Source organism: Notechis scutatus, chromosome 2, assembly GCF_049901735.1.
Source record: "Notechis scutatus isolate UNSWTSFEM ecotype Mainland chromosome 2, rNotScu1.2, whole genome shotgun sequence".
In the NCBI taxonomy this organism is placed as follows: domain Eukaryota; kingdom Metazoa; phylum Chordata; class Lepidosauria; order Squamata; family Elapidae; genus Notechis; species Notechis scutatus.
The window spans coordinates 25,592,633-25,612,908 of record NC_142010.1 but is presented as its reverse complement, the minus strand read 5'-3'; the positions used below and the strand labels follow the sequence as shown (position 1 = coordinate 25,612,908).

General features: G+C 42.6%; 1 protein-coding gene, 1 long non-coding RNA gene and 1 other non-coding gene across 4 annotated transcripts in view; 2 read left to right on the top strand and 1 right to left on the bottom strand.

The window, feature by feature from the left end:
* The window catches only part of LOC148131938 (uncharacterized), a 174,182-nt gene extending 154,919 nt beyond the window's left edge, over nt 1-19,263 (bottom strand). Inside the window, exon 1 of the long non-coding RNA XR_015747230.1 lies at nt 15,953-19,263. This is a non-coding gene — a long non-coding RNA (uncharacterized LOC148131938). The remainder of the gene's footprint in view (nt 1-15,952) is intronic.
* TRNAY-GUA (transfer RNA tyrosine (anticodon GUA)) lies at nt 1,061-1,152 on the top strand. Its single transcript is given in 2 exon segments — nt 1,061-1,097; nt 1,117-1,152. It is a non-coding gene; the product is annotated as a tRNA-Tyr (tRNA).
* Nucleotides 9,846-19,274, top strand: LOC113424992 (uncharacterized). Of its 2 annotated transcripts, none has more exons than XM_026686961.2 (3): nt 9,846-10,267; nt 11,807-11,920; nt 13,510-19,274. In XM_026686961.2, the coding sequence occupies exons 2-3, from the start codon at nt 11,842-11,844 to the stop codon at nt 14,880-14,882; spliced, it is 1,452 nt and encodes a 483-aa protein (XP_026542746.1). In that variant the 5' UTR covers nt 9,846-10,267; nt 11,807-11,841; the 3' UTR covers nt 14,883-19,274. The 2 variants fall into 2 exon arrangements, with proteins under 2 accessions (XP_026542746.1, XP_087809992.1); XM_087953866.1 differs by having other exon boundaries at nt 9,847-10,213.
* Nucleotides 19,275-20,276: the final 1,002 nt, after the last annotated feature.

Genomic DNA, 20,276 nt, shown 5'->3' with positions numbered 1-20,276 from the left:
ACTCATGTTTATACTTATACCTATTATCTTGTAAGCGATTGACAAATCAAATCAATCAATCAAATAAATATTGTGATAATAATTCAGGGTTGAAAAACATCGCTGAAACCGATATGTGCTTCCAAGCAAGCGTGATACACGCCAGGAAAGCCTAAAGGAAAAATTGGAAGGGGCCCCCCAAATCTTAAATAGCCCTCGAGCACCTTAAAGGCAGGTGATGGGCAGCGCCCCAGGGCAGCTCGCGGGATCCTTACCCTTGAGCAACGTGGGAGGCGCGGAGGATTCCTGCTTTGTTGTCACCGCGCCCTCTGCTGGAGGAAAGATGGAACGGCAACCGGTTAAGTGGCTTCTAGGTGAGCGAAGTTGCAGTTATTTGTTTGTTTGTTTAGTCAAGCGATTATAAGATAACAGGTATAAGTCTAAACATAGTTATGAATACATGAAATGGATACATATAAGAAAAAATAAAAAAATAAAAAACAGGACAGGGACGGTAGGCATGTTGGTGCGCTTATGCAGCTAATTAAAGTTTGTTCCCGGGAAGCTGGATGGATCTCGCCAAGTATACTTGTTTCGTTGAACCCACAGGCACACACATTAGACGTGTTTCTTGCTGCCACGTAATATGGTTTTGGGACACATTTGAAACCTTTTCCTGCGGGCGGTTCAGTTGGGTCGTCCTTTCCCGACTTGTGGTTCACGCAATGCGCTCGCCCGCAGCTCAGATCAGTGCCAGCCACGCTCATTGTTTCCCGAATCCTGTTTTTTTTTTATTGCATTAAAAAAAAAGCCCTTACGCAAATGAATCGGAGTAAAATTCTGCGCAAAACCGAAAACAACTGTTTATATTTTCTCAGACGCCGTGCATCAGGATTATCAATCATGATTGGACTGTAGAGTTGGCTTTAGAATTAGAAAAGATATACTATATCGCTGTAGGAATATGCTTGGGTAAAAAGAAATAAGAGAAATGAAGTGAGAAAGAGGGGAAAAAATATATAGCCCGGCACTTCCTACTAAATGAAATATATAGGAAACCACCCAAGGCAGCTGCCATGTTCCTTCGATAGCTCAGCTGGTAGAGCGGAGGACTGTAGAAGCTTCCTAGAGTCAGTCATCCTTAGGTCGCTGGTTCGATTCCGGCTCGAAGGAGATTTTTTTTTTTTACTCTTACTTTAATTCTTCGGTCGAGCAAAACAGGAGCCGATCGCTTTGAACAGATTACGCTTTGCACCTTTTTTAAAATTAAAAAGTATGATCGCCACGTATTTCTCGAAGGATGCGTGTTTTTTTTTAAATGAGCCCTTTATTTCTGTTTTCTCAGCCTGATCCTCGCGCGTTGTGATCTGAATTTATGCTTATTTTGAAATAAAAAACACTTGGAGCGCAACCTGGTTTTTTTTTTTTTTTTGCTCACACGTGAGAACAGAGAAAACGAACAGCCTCAATTGGGACCAGAAGAAAAAATGTAAAACCGCAAACCAGTTTGTTAAAATAAAAATAAAAAAGTTGCGGCTCAGGTCTGAAAACGCGCTTCGTGATTGGCTCCTACAGACCGGCATGAGCCCTCCTATTGGTTGCTTAAAAGATAGAACGCCGGAGTTGAAGCTGACCTAAGGAAGTTGGTCCACTCATCTGTAGGCCGATCCCAGTTGCAACCTGAAATCTCTGACTCGCAACCTGTTCACACGTAAAACGCACACGCGTGGAGAGTTTGAAAGCTTGCAGGCACTTCTGGGGCCTTGGCTTGACCAAATAAACTTATTACCTAGTTTTTCACACGGATTTTGCTTTTGAGTGAGGATTTGTTTCTCTTTAGTCCTAAATCAAAAAAATGGTGGCACCGTTTCCGACTCACAAAATTTATTCAAAAACACGAACTTGCACCCAGCTTCATTAGGTGCATTTCAGTACAATTTTGCCACCATAGACTAACATGGCTCTCCACCTACCTACACAATGGCTCAAATGATGCATAATACTAACCTCAGGGTCATAACAAGCCAAGATCAAAAGAATGAAGTGTGTCTCCTCACATTACCCAAACTGCACAACCATTAGGATGTGTCTTGCCTTTGTGTGAGGCAAATCTCACCAATTTTGGAGCCACTATGTAGCTATTGACACTGCTATGAATGTTACAGATCATTTAAGACTAAGGAGAAATAAATCATTTGTTTGCCTCCCCCCATGTTTTTCCATCATTAGTGACCAGTTAATATTTGTGTTTTGAACAGTATGAAGATTGTGGCACATATAAGGTTTAATTTTGTTGAGTGATGTCACAGAAAAATATCCAATGTTATTGAGACTTTGGAAGTTCTTTCTTTTTCTGTGTAACTTCTGGAAAAAAAGATATAGCTGCTTTAAAGAATGACAAAGGACATGATCTTTGGACAATAAGCCATTTGCTTGCTATAAATCTGAAGTACAATATAGGGAACTTAGGATAGAATTCAAGGGTTGTGGGTCTCTCCTATAACCTGTTGGATTAGCTTGTTCTTGCTAATTGGACTGGAAAATGGATGGTAACTGAAGAGATTTGAGCAAAGCTTGTTCATACAATCTAATATGGAGCCAGTATATTTCCATCAATGTCCATTTTTTTACCAACAGTATTTACATTTTAAACATCCAGCCTTCTCTTCTTTTTCAGTCTGCTGCCACTCAGTGGACATTTGTAGGCAATTTCTGTTCAGAGATGCTGCTTGTGTGCGATACTGGAAGCCTGCCCTTCTACCATATACAGCCTCTAAAACAGGGCCCCCCAAAACTTGGCAACTTTAAGACTTGTGGACTTCAACTCCCAGAGTTGAAGTCCACAAGTCTTAAAGTTGCCAAGTTTGGGGACCTCTGCTCAAAAAACTCACACAACCATTCAAAGGCAGTAAAGGACCCAAATGTTATGTGCTGGTGAAAGCCTACATTTTGCTGTGTTTTGAACCAGAAATATTGTACATAAAATACAAAGTTCCTTGCCACTGTGCTGCTTCAGTACCGATTAAAGAATTACTGATTAACTTTATCCCCTTTGTTTAGTTTTACAGGTAGTTCTTGACTTACAATGGATCACTTAGTGACCATTGAAAGTTATGACAGACCCCCACCCCCAAAAGGCACTTGTGACCCAGTTCCAGATTTGTGACTGCACCCCCTCCCCTTGGTAACCATCCCACATTTATGGACCTTTGCAGCATCCTGCAGTCACATGATCACGGTTTACAATGTTTTCTCCAAAACCCAGCATTTACTTTCAATTTTGGAAACACTCCATAGTGAATAGTGTAACACTGCTGTTGTTAATTGGGACAATGATTCATTATAAAAGTAAGTGCTGGTTTTCAGCAAAACTGTTGCAAAATGTGGTCATATAGCAGTGAGGTGCTGCAAATGGCCGTAAATGCAGCCATGTTGCCAAGCATCCAAAATGACCACTTTGTGGGGATGGGGACAGAGTGTTGGAACTTCAAATTCAGGTTGTAAGTAGCTCCAAAGTAGGTCTGCCATAACATCAAACAGTTGCTAAGCAACCAGTCATAACTTAGAATAACTTTATTGTCACTGAATGTACACTAATCAGCATACATTAAAATGTAATTTCATTGCATTCAGCTCTCAAAGGATTACTACCTCCAATATACACTACATAAACACGACAAAATAAGTTGAGGACTATTTGTATATTTTTTATCATAAATAAATGACAGTACAGTAGAGCTGCATGTATATATTGGAACCATTTGAATACAGAATGCCTGATGCAGTTTAGCTAAGTTTATAAAATATGCTTGACCCACTTGGATAAAAACCTAGCAGATCTATCTGTACAACCTGGTGGACTCTTTGAACACAGATTTGTTCTTTGAAAGTCATTTTGCTTGATGCTTCATATAGTTCAGTCTGCTGTGCAAACACAAAACATTGGTTCATTAGGTAATCGGGCAAACTGCTAAGTCTTCTTCAGTAATTCAGCTGTGTAAATAAAGAAGACAATAGACTAAGCCTGGCCCATTGCCAATTGCTGTGCTTTGTGCCTGAGCAATCACCTCGGACTGGGGTGACTCTGCGGATCTGAAGGGTAAGGAGTGGAGTGCAGGCGTAGCACAAGACAATATCCAGCTTGCAAGCAGAAGATCCTGCCAAGTGATCTAGACTGGAGAAGGATCCCCATAGTTGGATCCTTGTTTTTTTTCTTATCCATGATTCATTGAAAGTCATGCATTCAGTCAACCCATAGCTGGTTTTTGCATGGAAAGCAATGCTTGAGAAACAGATGATATGTAGACTTCTGAAATCCGCTCTGACCATTTGCTGAAACTATCATTTTGAGATAGAAAATTAGAACAAATGAAAAATTGGGATTTTGTTTTTTTAAAGATCAAAATTGCTTCTCCACTCAAACATAGGAACCTCTCATGCCCCCTTCCCTTTATTTTACTCCCATTACAACCCTTAAAGGATTGTCTTCGTAGAACCACAATTTTCTTGGTTTAGAGATAAGCCATGGTTTACATCTCTCAGTAGCAGTAAAAGTCAGGTTTTTATTTTAAGTTGTTCAGTTTCCGAACTGAACTGAACTGAAAATGGGTTTGGGCTAAAGGATGAGATTGCTGGCTTTGTGCCTGAGCCTGTGTCCATAGTAGATCAGATCAAATTAGGTCTTATTACATTGACACGGTTCAGTGATCTCAGTCACTTTATGGAATGGCTAGAATAAAGAGGAGAGGAGGGGAAAGAAAAATTAGGAGACAGAATTGGTTAAAAACCTTGATAGGGAAGATCTTTGGACAATAGGATAATGAGGAGGGGTAAATAAAATGGGCTGGAAGATAATGAGAACTTATTTTAAAATGTTGATTATTTATTTATCTAATAAACAGTCCTCAATTAAGGCCACTTGCTTAGTGATTGTTCAAAGTTACAGCAGACCCATCCCAAAGCTAGCAAAGAAAGTTAGCACCCACTCCTCCTAGAAGAATTAACTATTTTGGGAAATATTAAGATTTTGGCCTGGATCTGAAATTTCAATGGCCAACACACAAACACACACACAACACACGGTCACATGACTGTATTTCAGGCACTCTGCAAACAGTCTACCTTCATGGCTATTTGTAGCACCCTGCAAATCACATGACCAAGATTTACTTTTTTGCCAAAAATTGCGACATATACTTCCGGTTTTCAGTCAAATTGCCCCATGGTAAACAATGAGTTCATTTCATGACTGTGAGGGTCACTTCATGACCACAGTGTTTGCTTAGTGAAAACTACAGAAAAGGTTGCAAAATTGGGTCCAGTCATGTAATGATCCTTCTTTACGACTGTCACAGCTTACTGCTGCAATGGGCAGGGGCCATTATGGTTTTAAGTCAAGGACTACTTGCAGGGGTGGGATGCTGCAGTGTAACATCCGTTTTGGTGATCGCGCGCTTCGCTGCAGGCGGGTGAACAGCTTTCCGGAAAAACTTACCTGCTATGTTACTACTGGGGAGAAACAAAGCTGAGGAGCGGCAATCTGCTGTGCCGCGTGAATCAGCTGAGGGGATATAGGCAGGGACGGGATTCAATTTTTTTAACAACTGGTTCTGTGGGCGTGGCTAGGTGGGCATGGCCATGTGACTGGGTGGGTGTGGCACTTCCTCCTCCCATTTTTGGGCCTTCTGGGCCTCAGGGAAGCCTCCTGGGGGGGCATTTTTGCTCCCAGGAAGCGTCCCTGGGGCCCAGGAAAGCAAAAAATGGAGGGGGGGACGGGGTGTTGCTGTGCGCCCCCCTCCATTTTTTGCCTTCCGTGGGCCTCAGGGAAGCCTCTTGGGGCAAAGCAGTAAGATAGTGAGGGGAATCCCAGCACAGCTGATCGTCGGAGGTGGGGGAGAAATACCTTAAGGAGTAACTGGGCGGGGAAGAACACAGTAAGCAATGTTGGGCATGCGCACAATGGTGTGCATGTGCAATAAGGACTGACTGGATGGGGCGGGTGGAGAGGGGAGGGGCCAGCCAGGGGCACAATTTGTCAGTTCTCCGAACTGTGCAGAATCATAACAACCAGTTCTATAGAACCAGTCCAAACTAGTAGAATTCCACCCCTGGGTATAGCCAGCTGATCTTTGGAGGTAGGGTTTCGCCCAAACCAGTCCAAACTGATAGAATCCCACCCCTGACTACTTGTGTTTGTTAATTCAACTTGTATAGCCACACAACTCATTTTAGACTCTGAGCTACTTACAAGAGAATTTAAAAACAGTTGTGTCAAAACGATACAGCCAAACAAAACAGATGGGCAATTGAGGACACCAATCAATATGCTACAAAGCCCCATAAAGATTCATAACTGAGTTGTTTTAACTGTGAGAAAGAGAATAAGACTGTCGCCATTGTAAGGGGAATATGGTCTATGTCATTAATATTCTGCAAAGGACAATTTCCTTCCATTGTGTATTTGTGGGCCAGTCTGTGTAAAGGCTGTTTGGCAGAAAGTCAACCATTTTGTAATCTGTCTCAGAATTCTCCTTTTATACTGCTTTGAATTTGCTGGGCAAGTTTATCCATGAGTGTAGATAGCCTTGTGATTATTGTTTGATGAATTTCTGCATTCCTTTCTCAAAGCTCTCAAAGCTCTTGGGTCACTGTTTTCATTTTGTGACAGTAAGGTAATTATATATTGTGGGAAATATCTCCTTAGGCAGCAGATACCCAGTTTAAAAATGCTGTTCTCTATCATCATGATTTGACCAAGGTTGTAAAGATTGCAGGTAGTCCTCAATCTACAACCATTCATTTAGCATCTGTTTAAAGTTACAATGGCACTAAAAAGTGACTTATAACCAGTCCTCATACTTAGGACCGTTGCAGCATCCCCACAATCACATGATCAAAATCCAGGCACTTAATAACTGGCATGTATTAAACAAAGGTTGCAGCATCCCCGGGTGTCATGCTCTTGTTAGAGTCAGACTCTGAGGGAGAGGAGGAACAGCCGACAGGAAGTGGAGGTGTGGCTCCGGAGATTGTGGAGGAGGCTGGGGAAGGGCAGAGGCTGGGCAGTCAGAGGAAGAACCAGGCCCATCCCCTCTTCATCCTAGGATATGCAGGGAGGAACGGAGAAGGAAACAACTTGGCTTAATGAGAGAGGAAGCAGCCATGATCCCCCTCATTGGTTGCAGCTGGGGAGAATAGTATATAAGAGAGACGGTTAAAACACAGCATTGCCAGAAGCAAAGCATGTGTTATTTTGGGCTGAAGTTATCTTGGTTGGCATTCTTCCAACAGTCTGTGCCTTGTTATCTCCTTGAAGTTGGTAATTACTTATCCTGGTCCATTGTGGAAATTCCTTCATTATCATTTGTTTTAGTTTTTTATTTCACCTCTATCTGCTCATGAAGTTTGGACTGTATTGCTGTCTTTTGAAGACAATTTTTGAATAAGTTTTATTTCCAACTGAGAATTATTGAACAGTGGGGCCAAGCTGGAGGCATTAAAGGACATTTATTTACATTTTGGATTGTGTTACGTTTATGTTACGCTCCGAGTCATCACACCGGGTCATATGAGTGCCACTTCCAACCTTTCCAATAGACTTCTGACAAGCAAAGTCAATGAGGGAAGCTAGAGTCACTTAACCACAGCATGAGTCACTTATGAATCATGTTGTGGTTAAGTGGTTTGCTTAACAATTGTGGCAAAAAAAAATAGTAAAGTTGGGTACAACTCTCTTAAACTTGAATAGCAAAGGAAATTCTGGTCCTAATCATGTTCGTAAGTCAAAAATCACCTGTTTTTTTTTCTAGGATAATTTAATTGTTCCATAAATGATAGGTGGAAAAATCTGTTTAAACAGCTATTCTGTAGATAGGAAGAGAATTCTGCACGCATATTACTTAGCACATTTTCATGTCCATAAACATGTGCCCTGGAAATGAAGCACTGGCTGATCTTCAGAAAGCTACAGCTTATAGGGTTGTCCAGTCTGCTTTTAAAGTGGAGGAACGTTCTCTTGGCTTATCAAAGACAATATGTTAGAAATATTGGAAAAGTTGCCAAGACGCGCTAGGGAAGAAATAAGAATAACACACAGCCAAAATTCCATGAGCAAAAAGGAAAGAGAAGGGACTATGTGAAACTTGGCAAAAGGATGCTTTGCAAAAGCTGTGGCGGTTCTTCTTTCTTTTCAAGAAAGGTTGCTTTAAAACATCCGGCATTTGACAAGAGTAGGAAGAGATTATGAGCACTTGTTAAACTTGTCCAGTTAGTTTATGTGAGATAAACTGACAAAATTCATATATTTTCCTGTCCTTTGAGAATTGCAAATGAGAGTATTTGCACTCTGTTTTTATTTCTCTAGCTGGTGCCAGTAGGAATAAGCAATCAAAAAATATGCCGCAGTCTAGCACTTGGTAGAGCAGCCATGAAGGCCTTGGAAAAGATACCCCAATGCTGTGATGTGTATACCTACAAAGATCAAACTTGTGCAAACCGTAACATTCCCTACTGAAGTTCAAATGGGACTTTGTAGAAGCAGCATAGGAAGAATAGCTTTGAGCTTTGATGTTGGAGAAGACTCCCGAGGATACCAGGATCAACCAAGAAAACAAATGAATCCTTGAACATCAACCCAAAAAGTTCTCACAAAGGACTTGGCTCAAATTGTCCCGCTTCAGATACCTTCTTGGAATACCCAGCTCTCTGGAAAAGGCCCTAATGCTGGGAAAAGTAGAAGGAAAGAGAATGACCAGCAGCAAAGCAGATAGACTTAGTTACATGGCAATGGGTGTAACTGTTGGAAGACCCAAAAGAGGGGGTTAGGAATACATCATATGGAGAAAATCTATGTGAATGAAGGTGAATAAACACGTCCCAGGATAATATTGCAGAATTCAATCTGGGATGGTCACCGAGGCCAGAGATGTTGTTTTCTGAAAGTGACCGATCCAGATTGGATCCTGCAAAATCCATGTGGTCACTAAGAGCCAGATACAACCTGATGGCACATAATCACTTACCTGGATGATATTTAGCAGCCTCTGTACTGTGTATCGACTGGCAACTCTCAAATACTTAAAAGTCTGCGCTACTATTACTGTTAAATCTTGTCATCACTCCTTATCACCCATCCCCTCCCACTTGTGACTATATGGCTGTAACTTTGTCGCTTGTATACTTACAATTTATATTGACTGTTTCCTAGTATGATTTGATTGCTTATTGTACCCTATGACTAACATTAAGCGTCATACCTTATGATTCTCGACTCCTGACAAATTTATCTTTTCTTTTATGTATACTGAGAGTATTTACACCAAGACAAATTCCTTGTGTGTCCAATCACACTTGGCCAATAAAAGTATTCTATTCTATTCTATTCTATTCTATTCTATTCTATTCTATTCTATTCTATTCTATTCTACTCTATTCTATGACTTATGAGTCTGCTCATGTCCAGAAAACACAAAGGAGGTAATGACTACAACAGGCTGTTTATTAGATGTACATCCCATTTTTTTTCTCCAGAGACTTTTCATTCTAGCCCCCTAATAATTGCCCTTTGGGGTGACTTGTAACTGGCCTCAGAGGCTAGTGTTTGTATTTTTATTTTTTATTTGGTTTGTCAATTGCTTACAAGATAATAGGTATAAGTAAAAACATAGTTATGAATACATGGATACATATAAGAAAAATAATATATATATATATATAAAAGAAACAATAGGACAGGGACGGTAGGCACGTTGGTTTTTTTTCTCCAGAGACTTACATGGGAATCTCCTTTTCATTCTAGCCCCCTAATAACTGCCAAGTTTTGCACCAACAGGCTCAGAGACCGCTGGCGTGCAGGCTAAGAGCGCCAGAGACAGGCCAGGCTGACAACAAGCCTGGGAATCAAAGGCCTCAGGACCTGGTGGCATCTGGAGCGGGAGACGGAGTCTCCAAGCCACCGTGGCTCCTCGGAGGGCATGCCAAAGCCGCCGTAACTTCCTGTTCAGCGTTACCTCTAGGACCTGGAGGGAACCGAAATGACTGGGCTCCGCCGAGATTGCAAGGAGGAAGACAAGCGCCACCATAACCGGGTCTGAAGTCGGGCTGTTCCCGCAAATCCAGGCTCCCTTTTCTTTCCTCCCGGACCTTGGCAGCCTCCGCTTCTCCCAGCACCGGCGGAGAGATCCCTGCCGGCCGCCTGCTCCCGTTGGAGGATTTCTTTGTGTCCGACAATCGCAAGGCAAGCAGGGAGGGAAGGATTCGCCTCTCTGGCGGCAGAGGAAGCGGAGGCTCTGTGCGGGCAGCTCTTTTTCTCCGGGGCGATGCGGGAGGAGGGAGGGAGGAAAACAAACAAAGGGGCGCAAATGAAGGCTTGGAGGCATCGCGCAAGGAGAAATTGCGGCCTTTGCAAGTCCGGGGTGTCGCCTATGCAGAATAGGCAGGGCAGTTGATAGGCAGAAGCTGCTCTTTCTTTGTATAGAGTGGAAAGCCCGTCTCGCTTGAGTCGCCTGTGGCGGCTGTTCCCAATCTCCTTCACCCAGGCCGAGGCGGGGGAGGCTGGTCTGCCGATGCCCAAGGGCGCAGTCCCGGAGTTACTTAGGGTTGCCCTTTAAATGCCTGGCCTCAAAGGCACAGCATTTGAAGGGCAGAAGCCAAGAGCTGCGAAATGCAGCTGCCTCGCCTTCAAAGGCTGTTTGTGCACTCATCTTGGTTGTTGCTGTTGTATTGTGTGTGTGTGTGTGTGTGTTTTTTCTTTATCCACCCACCCATCCATCTTCCCTACAATGTGAGGGTTGTGAACTGTTTGTGCACTTACCTTGGTGGTGGTGGTTGGTTGTTGCTGCTGTTTTATTGGTTGGTTGGTTGCTTGGTTGATTTTGCCACCCATCTTCCCTACAATGTGAGGGTTGTGAACTGTTTGTGCACTTACCTTGGTGGTGGTGGTTGGTTGTTGCTGCTGTTTTATTGGTTGGTTGGTTGCTTGGTTGATTTTGCCACCCATCTTCCCTACAATGTGAGGGTTGTGAACTGTTTGTGCACTTGTCTTGGTGGTGGTGGTGGTGGTTGGTTGTTGCTGCTGTTGTATTGGTTGGTTGCTTGGTTGGTTGATTGTGCCACCCATCTCCCTTACAACGTGAGGGTTGTGAACTCATCTTGGTGATCCTCAGCAGGACATCAGTAACTGGGCACTACTGACTTTGCTTTAATACCTGATTGCTGGATCATCTTTCTCCGGAATCTTAATTGCGCAGCAGGACCTCCACGTTTCAAAACCAACCTTCCTTTCTTCAAAACCAACATTCAAAAAACTATGTTCTTAATTTAACTTTAACACATAAAAAACCTGTTAACCATAGAAAAATCATAGCGATATAACATCCCACAATATTTCTCTAGTCAAATCAAATATAATTAAATCCCAAAGTCAAAACTTCAGCTTTCTCCTTTTCCTGAAATCTAACAGTGATCTCTAAGCTGCAAGAAATATAGTTAAATTGTTGTCTCTAACCAAAACAATTTTGCCATCTCAACTAGCTCCAATCCCTTAAAAGATTACTTCAGTGCCCCAATCAAATCTTTCCCCAACTGGCATCCATATACATTAGGACCATAAATCCCTGAATTTACAGTATATGAATTACAGAATGTGAAAATGTAACATTTCCCCCAAAATACAACCCAAGATTGGAGAACTGCCATCTTGTCTCAGCACTTAGAAATTTTATGCATGAAATCTCACAGTTTGCTGGAATGTTTCCATGTCTAATTGCAGTTCTGACTTGTTTTCATTTCCATTTCTTTCTTTTTTTATTAACTGCTTTTCTCTTTTTAGGATTTCCTACCTTAAAGTATAAATTAATATCTAAGATGGAGAAGGAGGAAAAAATACAAAATTCAGATTCCCAAAGCACTGGAGAAGGGACAGTGAGAAATGAGACCAGCTCAGGTAAAGAAGTGGATAGAGAAAAATGTTTTTAAATTATAACTGTGTGGATCATTCTGAGTCCATCTTCTGAAGGGATAATTGGTCTGTCCATCATTGATTTCCCAGGATTTGAAGGAATGGGGTTTTTTTTCCTTGCATCCTTCCTCAAGTACAAAATGATACAGGATAAGTCTTGATGAGATAGGTTTCGCACTTCTCTAACTTGTTGCTTTGTAGATATATTGAAATCTACACGGCCATCCGGATGAGTTCTTATAAAGTGATGATGGAATGAGTTTAAAATTTAGCTAAGATGGCAGATGACTTCGTTATCCTGGGAGTTTTGTTTTCAGTGCCTTGGAGTCGGTGTCGATTGCCTGTAGTTTTCTCAGCAGGGTTTTTCACAAGTGGTTTGCCCTCACTTCTTCTTTCCTAGGGCTGAAAGAGAATGAGGGACCCAAAGTCATCCAGCTGGCTTTGTGCCTAACACAGAACTAGAAATTATGGTTTTCCAGTTTCTAGCCCGGTACTTTAACCACTGCATCAAGCTGGCTCTCCCAGTATAATAACTGTGAAATAAAATATTCCATAATCTGTAGAGATTCTCAGTCATCCAGGTCATGGTTGTCCCAACGGTGCTTTTTCAGGAAGGCAACTGTACTTTCTTGTTTTTTTTTTTGAAGATCAGTCCACCTAACTGAAAAACTCTCCAGAAATCAACTAGCCCTTCCACCAGTCCTTTTAAGACTCCCCATACCAACCAAGAACTTTGTGGTTCAGCCAACAGAAAACAAGTGGCATTCTTTGCTTTTCTGAAATCACCTCAAGTAGCCTGATGATATTTTGGGGAAGGTCACCTTCTATCGCCATAAAGACAGTTTATGTTTCTTGATTTATTCTATCCAATGAACAATTTTGGAATCTGAAAGGTGCTTCTTTTTAGGAGGACTTTCTTGTTTTTATCTTTTGAAGGCATTTCGCTTCTCAGCCAGGAAGCTTCTTCAGCTCTGACAGGATTCAGCTCTGACAATTTGGGATGAACACTCTTTTGAATGGTGTGAGAGTAGGAATGGAGTTCCCAAAAAATTGCAGACTACAGGAACCAGGAACACTACTCAGGTGACCCTGAGGACACAGATAAACCTCCAAGTGCTTCAACGACCCTCTAAAAGGATGCAAATGACCAGCTGTCTGCAAGAAATATAAATCCTTCCATTCCCCACCGTCCAGTCAGAGCTGAAGAAGCTTCCTGCATGAGAAGCGAAATGCCTTCAAAAGAAAAAAAACAAGAAAGTCCTCCTAAAAAGAAGCACCTTTCAGATTCCAAAATTGTTCATTGGATAGAATAAATCAAGAAACATAAACTGTCTTTGTAAGCGATAGAAGGTGACCTTCCCCCAAAATATCATCAGGCTACTTGAGGTGATTTCAGAAAAGCAAAGAATGCCACTTGTTTTCTGTTGGCTGAACCACAAAGTTCTTGGTTGGTATGGGGGAGTCTTAAAAGGACTGGTGGAAGGGCTAGTTGATTTCTGGAGAGTTTTTCAGTTAGATGGACTGATCTTTGTCTTCTAAACATTTTTTCCTCCTGCTTCTCTTCTGACTTTCAGAAGTTACTGTTGCTGGTGACAAAGTGGCCTCTGCAGCCGTCACCGTGGCCACCGCTGCCGTAGCTGCTGTCAAGACTGTTGTCGGGATCCAGTCACAACTTTTCAGCCGTTTGGCCACCCGCCGCACGTTTTTGCCCAGCCACCGTCGTGACCTCCTGGAGCTTGAGCAGATGGTGGAAAACGCAGCCGCCGTGCGCCTCCGAGCAGTGGTGGAAACCAGCATTGATTCTTTGCGCGCCATGATGTGTTCATGCCTCTTCCAGTCCCCGGCGGTTCTTGCTGGACTGATAGACGAACTCTACATCATGGAGCGGGCCTTCTGGGTGCAGCCGGGCCGCTCCGAGTGGTGGGAAAAGGTGGTGCTGCCCCATTGGGATGACCACCTTTGGCAGGAGAACTTCCGGATGAGTCGGCAGACTTTCATGGAGCTGTGTGACGGATTGAGGCCAGTTCTGGAGCATCAGACAACCAACATGCGGGCTCCCATTACTGTTGAGAAGCAGCTGGCCATAGCTATATGGAAGCTGGCCACCCCAGATAGCTACCGCTCGGTAGCAGAGTGCTTTGGCGTTGGTCGCTCCACTGTCTCCAGGATAGTCATGGAAGTTTGCCAAGCTCTTTATGATGTCTATCACCATGTGGTTCTTCTGACCAGGCCCCAGGAGGTGATAAAAGGCTTTTCGGCCAAAGGTTTCCCTCATTGCATTGGGGTGATCGATGCAACCCACATCCCTATCATTGCTCCTGCCCACCGAGCCATGGAATATATCAACAGCCGAGGGTATTACTCGATGGTTCTGCAGGCCCTGGTGGATCACGAAGGCAAATTCATTGACGTGTATGCTGGGCGATCGGGAAAAGTTCATGATGCCAGGATCTTTCGCAGCTCCCCCATCTTCCGGGCCATGAACCAAGGCACTTTCGGTCCTAGCGCTACGATGGACGTAGAGGGAGAGCAAGTGAAGCCGGTCATCCTTGGAGACCTTGCTTACCCTCTTCTGCCATGGCTAATGGCTCCTTACAGTGGCCAGTTGGACTCCCGAAAACAGCTCTTCAACAGCACGCTTGGCCGCTGCCGGACAGTGGCGGACTATGCCTTTCAGCGGCTCAGGGGCCGCTGGCGGTGCCTCCTCTCCCGCCTCGATGTGCGAGAACGCTACGCCCCGCGGGTCATTGTAGCCTGCTGCATTTTGCACAACATCTGTGAGAGCAAAGGGGAACCTCTGCAGGAAGGGTGGGAAGAGGTGGTGAGGTCCGTGTCAAGATCTTACCAGCAGCCAGAAAGGCAGCTGATGTACATGTCCAACCCTCATGCCCGGGAGATCAGGGATCTTTTTAGCACATACTTGGAAAGGAGATATCAGGACAAGTAGCGTGGAATGCATGCTTATTTATCCTCCTTTCCCTCCCCTCCCCACCCCACCCAAAAAACCTCCCCTTGGAACAGAAGTTGGGGAAAGGAAAGCTGGCTTTTCTCTGCCTCTTTTCCGAATACAAATAATCCTTGACTTACAGCCATTCATTTAGCAACCATTCAAAGTTATAATGGCACTGAAAAAAGTGGCTTGCAACTGGTCCCTGCACTTAACTGTCGCAAGATCCCCACGTGATCAAAATTTGGGTGCTTGGCAACTACTGGAGGCTAAAACATATAAAGAACGGTTGCAGGAACTGGGTATGTCTAGTTTAATGAAAAGAAGGAGCAGTCTTCCAATATCTCAGGGGCTGCCACAAACAAGAGGGAGTCAAGCTATTCTCCAAAGCACTTGAAGGCAGGACAAGAAGGAATGGATGGAAACTAATCAAGGAGAGAAGCTACCTAGAACTAAGAAATTTCCTGACAAAACAGTCAGTGGAACAATTTGCCTCCAGAAGTTGTGAATGCTCCAACACTGGAATTTTTTAAGAAGAGATTGGACAACCTTTCGTCTGAAATGCTGTAGGGCTGCGATGGCGAACCTCTTGGCACACTTGCCACAGGTGGCACGCAGAGCCATTTGTGCTGGCATGCAAGCTGCAGGCAATCTTACCTCACTGCACATGTGCATGCCTCACAGCTGATTTTTGGCCGGTTTGAGGCCTTTTTCGGCCTCCCAAAGGCTTGAGGAAGGCTTCTGCAGGCTTCTACAAGTTTCGTAGGCCGAAATCTAGCCCCGTTTCATCACTTCCGGTATTTTCGGAAAAACAGGAAGTGATGAAACGGGGCTAGATTTCGGCCTACAAAGCTTGTAGAAGCCTGCAGAAGCCTTCCTCAAGCCTTTGGGAGGCCGAAAAAGGCCTCAAACCAGCCAAAAATCAGCTGTGAGGCGCAGTGCAGGTAAGGGGCAGCAGGGGAGTGGGGCGATTGCACGCGCATGCGAAGGGGACATGGGGGGGCGTGCATTGCCTTCTGGGTGCTGGCATGTGAGTGTGAGCGTGCAAGCACGCACACAATTTTTGGCACAGGAGCCCGGATTTCCTGCCTAAACGGGGTTGGACTAGAAGATCTCCAAGGTCCCTTTCAACTCTGTTATTCTGTTCTATTCTATTCTATTTACCACAGTTTGCAGGGTCCTGGGGTCATGTGATCTCCCATTTGCAACCTGGCGTCTGGCAAGCAAAGTCAATGGGAGAAGCTGGAGTTTGTTTAACAACCACGTGATTCATTTAACAATTCCAGTGATTCGCTTAATAACTGTGGTGAAATGGTTAAAATCTGGAGATGACTCACTTAGCAACTGCTTTGCTTAGCAATGGAAATTCTGGCCCCACTTGTGGCTGTTAAGGAATATCTGTAAGTTGTTATTTACTAGGGTTAAAATGCAACTGACCATTTCTGATAGTAAGTAGCCAGTTTATCTTGCTCCTCCTTGACCGAAGCAGGTGGCCAAGGCTGTCTTCTGCCTCTGGGCTTCCTGTTGCCTTCCTGCAGGTGGTGCTTCTGCTAGAAAGCAGCAACCTTAATGCTGCACCTTTCTTATTATCTAAGGCTTTACAGACATCAACTACCCAGGTTAGCATAATGTGCCCTAAGACACAGTTTATTCATTAGTTGCGATTTATAGAACAAACCACACTTCGCCAGATTAGTACAATGCACCAACACCAAAGAAACCATATTTTGGCCCAATGCAACTTTGAAACCCAACATCTTTGCCAGGGTTGGTTTCAGATTTGAAAGTGGGAAGCTCTGGAAAGAGCTTTTGAAGAATGTTGCCTTCCATTTGTGGACTTACCTAGCAACAGCCTTCTGATCGGTCCTGGAAGTTGCCCTTTGCATTTCCCATAGTTCCCCCGTAGAGTGTCATCCTTTGGTGTTGTATATTTTAAAATGGCAGCTCCCTTCATGTGATGCAAGTTAGAAAACAATGAATGAATGTTGTGTCTTCCCCCTCCCCACACCATCCCACTCCTGTAACATGCCTTACAGACCAGAGGCTGTTCTGGTCTACGCTTGGTGGTTCCCAAAATGGTCAGTTAGGTTCTTACCAAAAGCTACTGAAAGAACCATCTAGTCACTATAGTAAGGAGCTGTTGTTAATCTGATGTCCATGAATGTATTTATATTTACTTTAAACTTCTCCAGGTTGGCCCCGCATCTATGGGGAATGAAATCCTTCCCCTTTACTCAAAAACACTGCAAAAGGCAAGCCACAATTTTCTTAGGATCAGTGGTTAAACATAAGCGCTTAATTACTGACCTGCATCTTGGAAAATTACACTTGCATATTTTTACTCAAAACTATTGAGGTAGTTTACTTACTCTCTTATTTCTCTGTGTAGGGATGAATAACCCTGATGGATTTGGCAGGGTTTTTGTTAGGATTACAAAACAATTCTCATTGCAAAATTTGCAGTGCGATCAAGGAAGCAGTCAAAGATATTATGTATTTGAATAGAATGCGAACAGAAAAGAGGTAATTTGTATGTGATGATTCCCATCCCCAAACGAAGGCTCAGTATTTAGAGCTTTGTTTCCACCCTATATTGTCCTCCTTTCTACCTCTCTGATTCTTCTATCCAAACCAGGCATGTACGGTATTGTATCTGTAGGCAATATGAGATACTTGACTGGACCTTCAGACACAATCTGGTCCTATAGTCCTGCTATTTGTTTTTAAATTACATTCAGTTTACTTAATTGTCTGCACAACACACTCATAAATAAATATGATGTTCTAATAAATCATGTACCTTACAGAGTTGTTGCCGAAAACTATAGGCACAAATTTTATGGAGTATTCTGACTATAACCCTTAGCTTGGCTCAAAGCTTGGAGTTGTCATTATGTTTACTCAAGAATAGACATTTTCTTTGCCTCAAATCCCAGGCTTTTCGTCTTCCAGGCCACTCCATTATCCAAGGGGACATGACACAAATTCCCTTGAGGTTATTTAAAGCGGGATTTCTGATCAATTTTGCTTGAAAACAGGTACCATTATGTGGAGGGCAGGGAGTTGCATTTGACCATTGAATACCAGGATAGAAATGTCTCTCAGAAAGTAGCAGAGCCAGACAAAAGCAATCTGATTTAATTTGTAATAATACATTTGCAATGTTATTTTTCACCTGCTTCGTAGTTGCCTCTTTTTATTACAGATTGGCAACCCAGTTGTGACTGAGGTTGTCTCTTAAAATAGATAGAGTAATGATTAGTGGAAGGGAAGGAATTAGATAATTAGTAGTTCAGGTATAGAATAAGAGAGTAAGTAGAAAACATAGAATCAGGAAGATGGGCAAAAAAAGCAAACACAAGAAAGGAAAAATTTAAAAGACCCAGGAAAGGAGCTGTATGGTTCAGTGGAGATTGCTGCATCCAGATCACTCCTACCTCATTCTAAGAGACTTGCTATGATGCTGGGGCTGGTTGGAATTGGGAACTTTTAAGCAATATTTAAGAGAGTTGAAAGGCCTCTATTCCTGTTTGTTGTAAATCTCATAGCCAGACTATTTCAACTGCTTCAAATCCAGGATCTGCCAATAATGGCTGGAAATTTTGGTAGTTTTAATCCAATAGATTTGGAGGGTGCTAGGAGAGCTGCTTTCCGACAATTGTTTTGTTCTCAAACACACAATTTTGGAACAGAGTAAGATATGGTTTTGGTCTATCTTAATGAAGCACAAAATTCATCAAACTGGAATTAGTAATGTTTCTACGTGTTGTCAACTCATAAAGCATTCCTATGCCTGTTTTCGAATTTCCATAAGCAGGTTGGGGTGGGGGAACCTGAAGGAGCAGTACGGCAATTAAAATCAGAAATACATTCCACACTTACCTTACAAAGATTGTAGCCTGGGCTACTGGATCTTCTGCCCACGAAAATCCTTCATTGAAGAACGTGCCTCTCATTGGAGAATCTGATTTATGACACACCCAGTGGGGAGGGGGGAAACAAGATCACAGGGGACCATAAATTACGTGTGGCAGAGTTGGCTTCATATAGGACAATGTCGACATGTTGTTCCTAATAAATCTTTTGGATTCTTTTGAAGCTTGGCTCTAGGCTCATGATTTAATTAGGGCAATTGCCAGAACCCTGACAGGTGGCTGGCTTGATTGTGTGGATTTCTAGTTATGGTTTATGGAATGATTATAAAAAGTGTCTGGCTTGATATGTCACATTAACTCAAACAATCCATGTTATTAATTAAAGTATTGAGTGAACCAGTCCAGAATTCTGACATGACTTAATTTCCCCCCTTGTTTGATTTGCTTAATCAATGTCATTTTAAATTAGAGAATGTCCTGTACTTCCTGCAAATTCTAAATAAAACTGTTTATTGAATGTTAGTGTCTTTTATTTTTTATCATAACTGTAAAAAAATATGTACCTCAGCAAGTAGCAGCTCAGTTGATCTTGGTTATGATTGCTAAGCAGGGTTGGGTTTGGTGATGAGTGAAAGAGCACAAGGAAATCACAAAACAATAGTCTGAATTGGAAAGTTAAAAAAAAAAAACCTTCAGGAACAAACCAATGGAAAACTCTTTCAGTGGACATTGGAATGGTTCTGCCTGTAAATTAAACAAACTCATTAGCCATCTGTTGGGATAGCTTGCCAACAGTACATGTCCTGTTCTATACAGAGATTGGGGGAGCCAAGAAGTATTAAACAGGGACAGTTGAGATCTTGTGGAATAAGCTACTGGATAAGTAGGAGGTTGCTGGTTGTGAGAACATTTGCAATAACTACATAGTTAAAGGCTGTTTAGTAAAAAGAAAAGTGAAAAAAGAAGACAAAAAAAAAAACCCCAGAAGATTCAAAATCCATAGAAAGTACTCACAGCTCATAAGATGTGATGAAACAAAAAATGAGGATAAATATGGAGGAGAATTATTAGAGATGCGTATGAAGGTAAAACTAAAAACCTGCTGTAGATTAGCACTTGTTAGGATAGCTGTGAAAACCATGGAAAAGATATTCGGATAGTATGATACGTCTATCAGCAAGATCAGAAGTGACAATCAAGGATTTCCCCTGTGACATTCTATGGAAGTAAATGTTGGACTTTGAAGAAGCAGGATAGAGTATTCATGCTTTTGAACTTTACTGTAAGATTCTTCAAGATGTCATAGGTGGCCAAGAAATCAAATAAATGGATCACAGTACAACCGATCCAGGGTTCTCCCTCAAGGCACCAGTGCCGAAGTTCAAATTATGTTTTGGTACATTATGTAAAATTCAAATCCCTTGACAAGTCCATAGTCCTGGGAAAGCTGGGAGGAAAAGAAGACGACAATATCAAGCTATTCTCCAAATTTAATAAATTTATTCTCTAAATTTAATAA

What these genes read in the sequence shown, in the direction of transcription:
- LOC113424992 (XM_026686961.2), top strand. Translation starts at nt 11,842, where the DNA reads ATGGAGAAGGAGGAAAAAATACAAAATTCAGATTCCCAAAGCACTGGA. An exon ending in GAGAAATGAGACCAGCTCAG is followed by an intron (nt 11,921 to 13,509) that starts GTAAAGAAGTGG and finishes TCTGACTTTCAG; the next exon opens with AAGTTACTGTTGCTGGTGAC.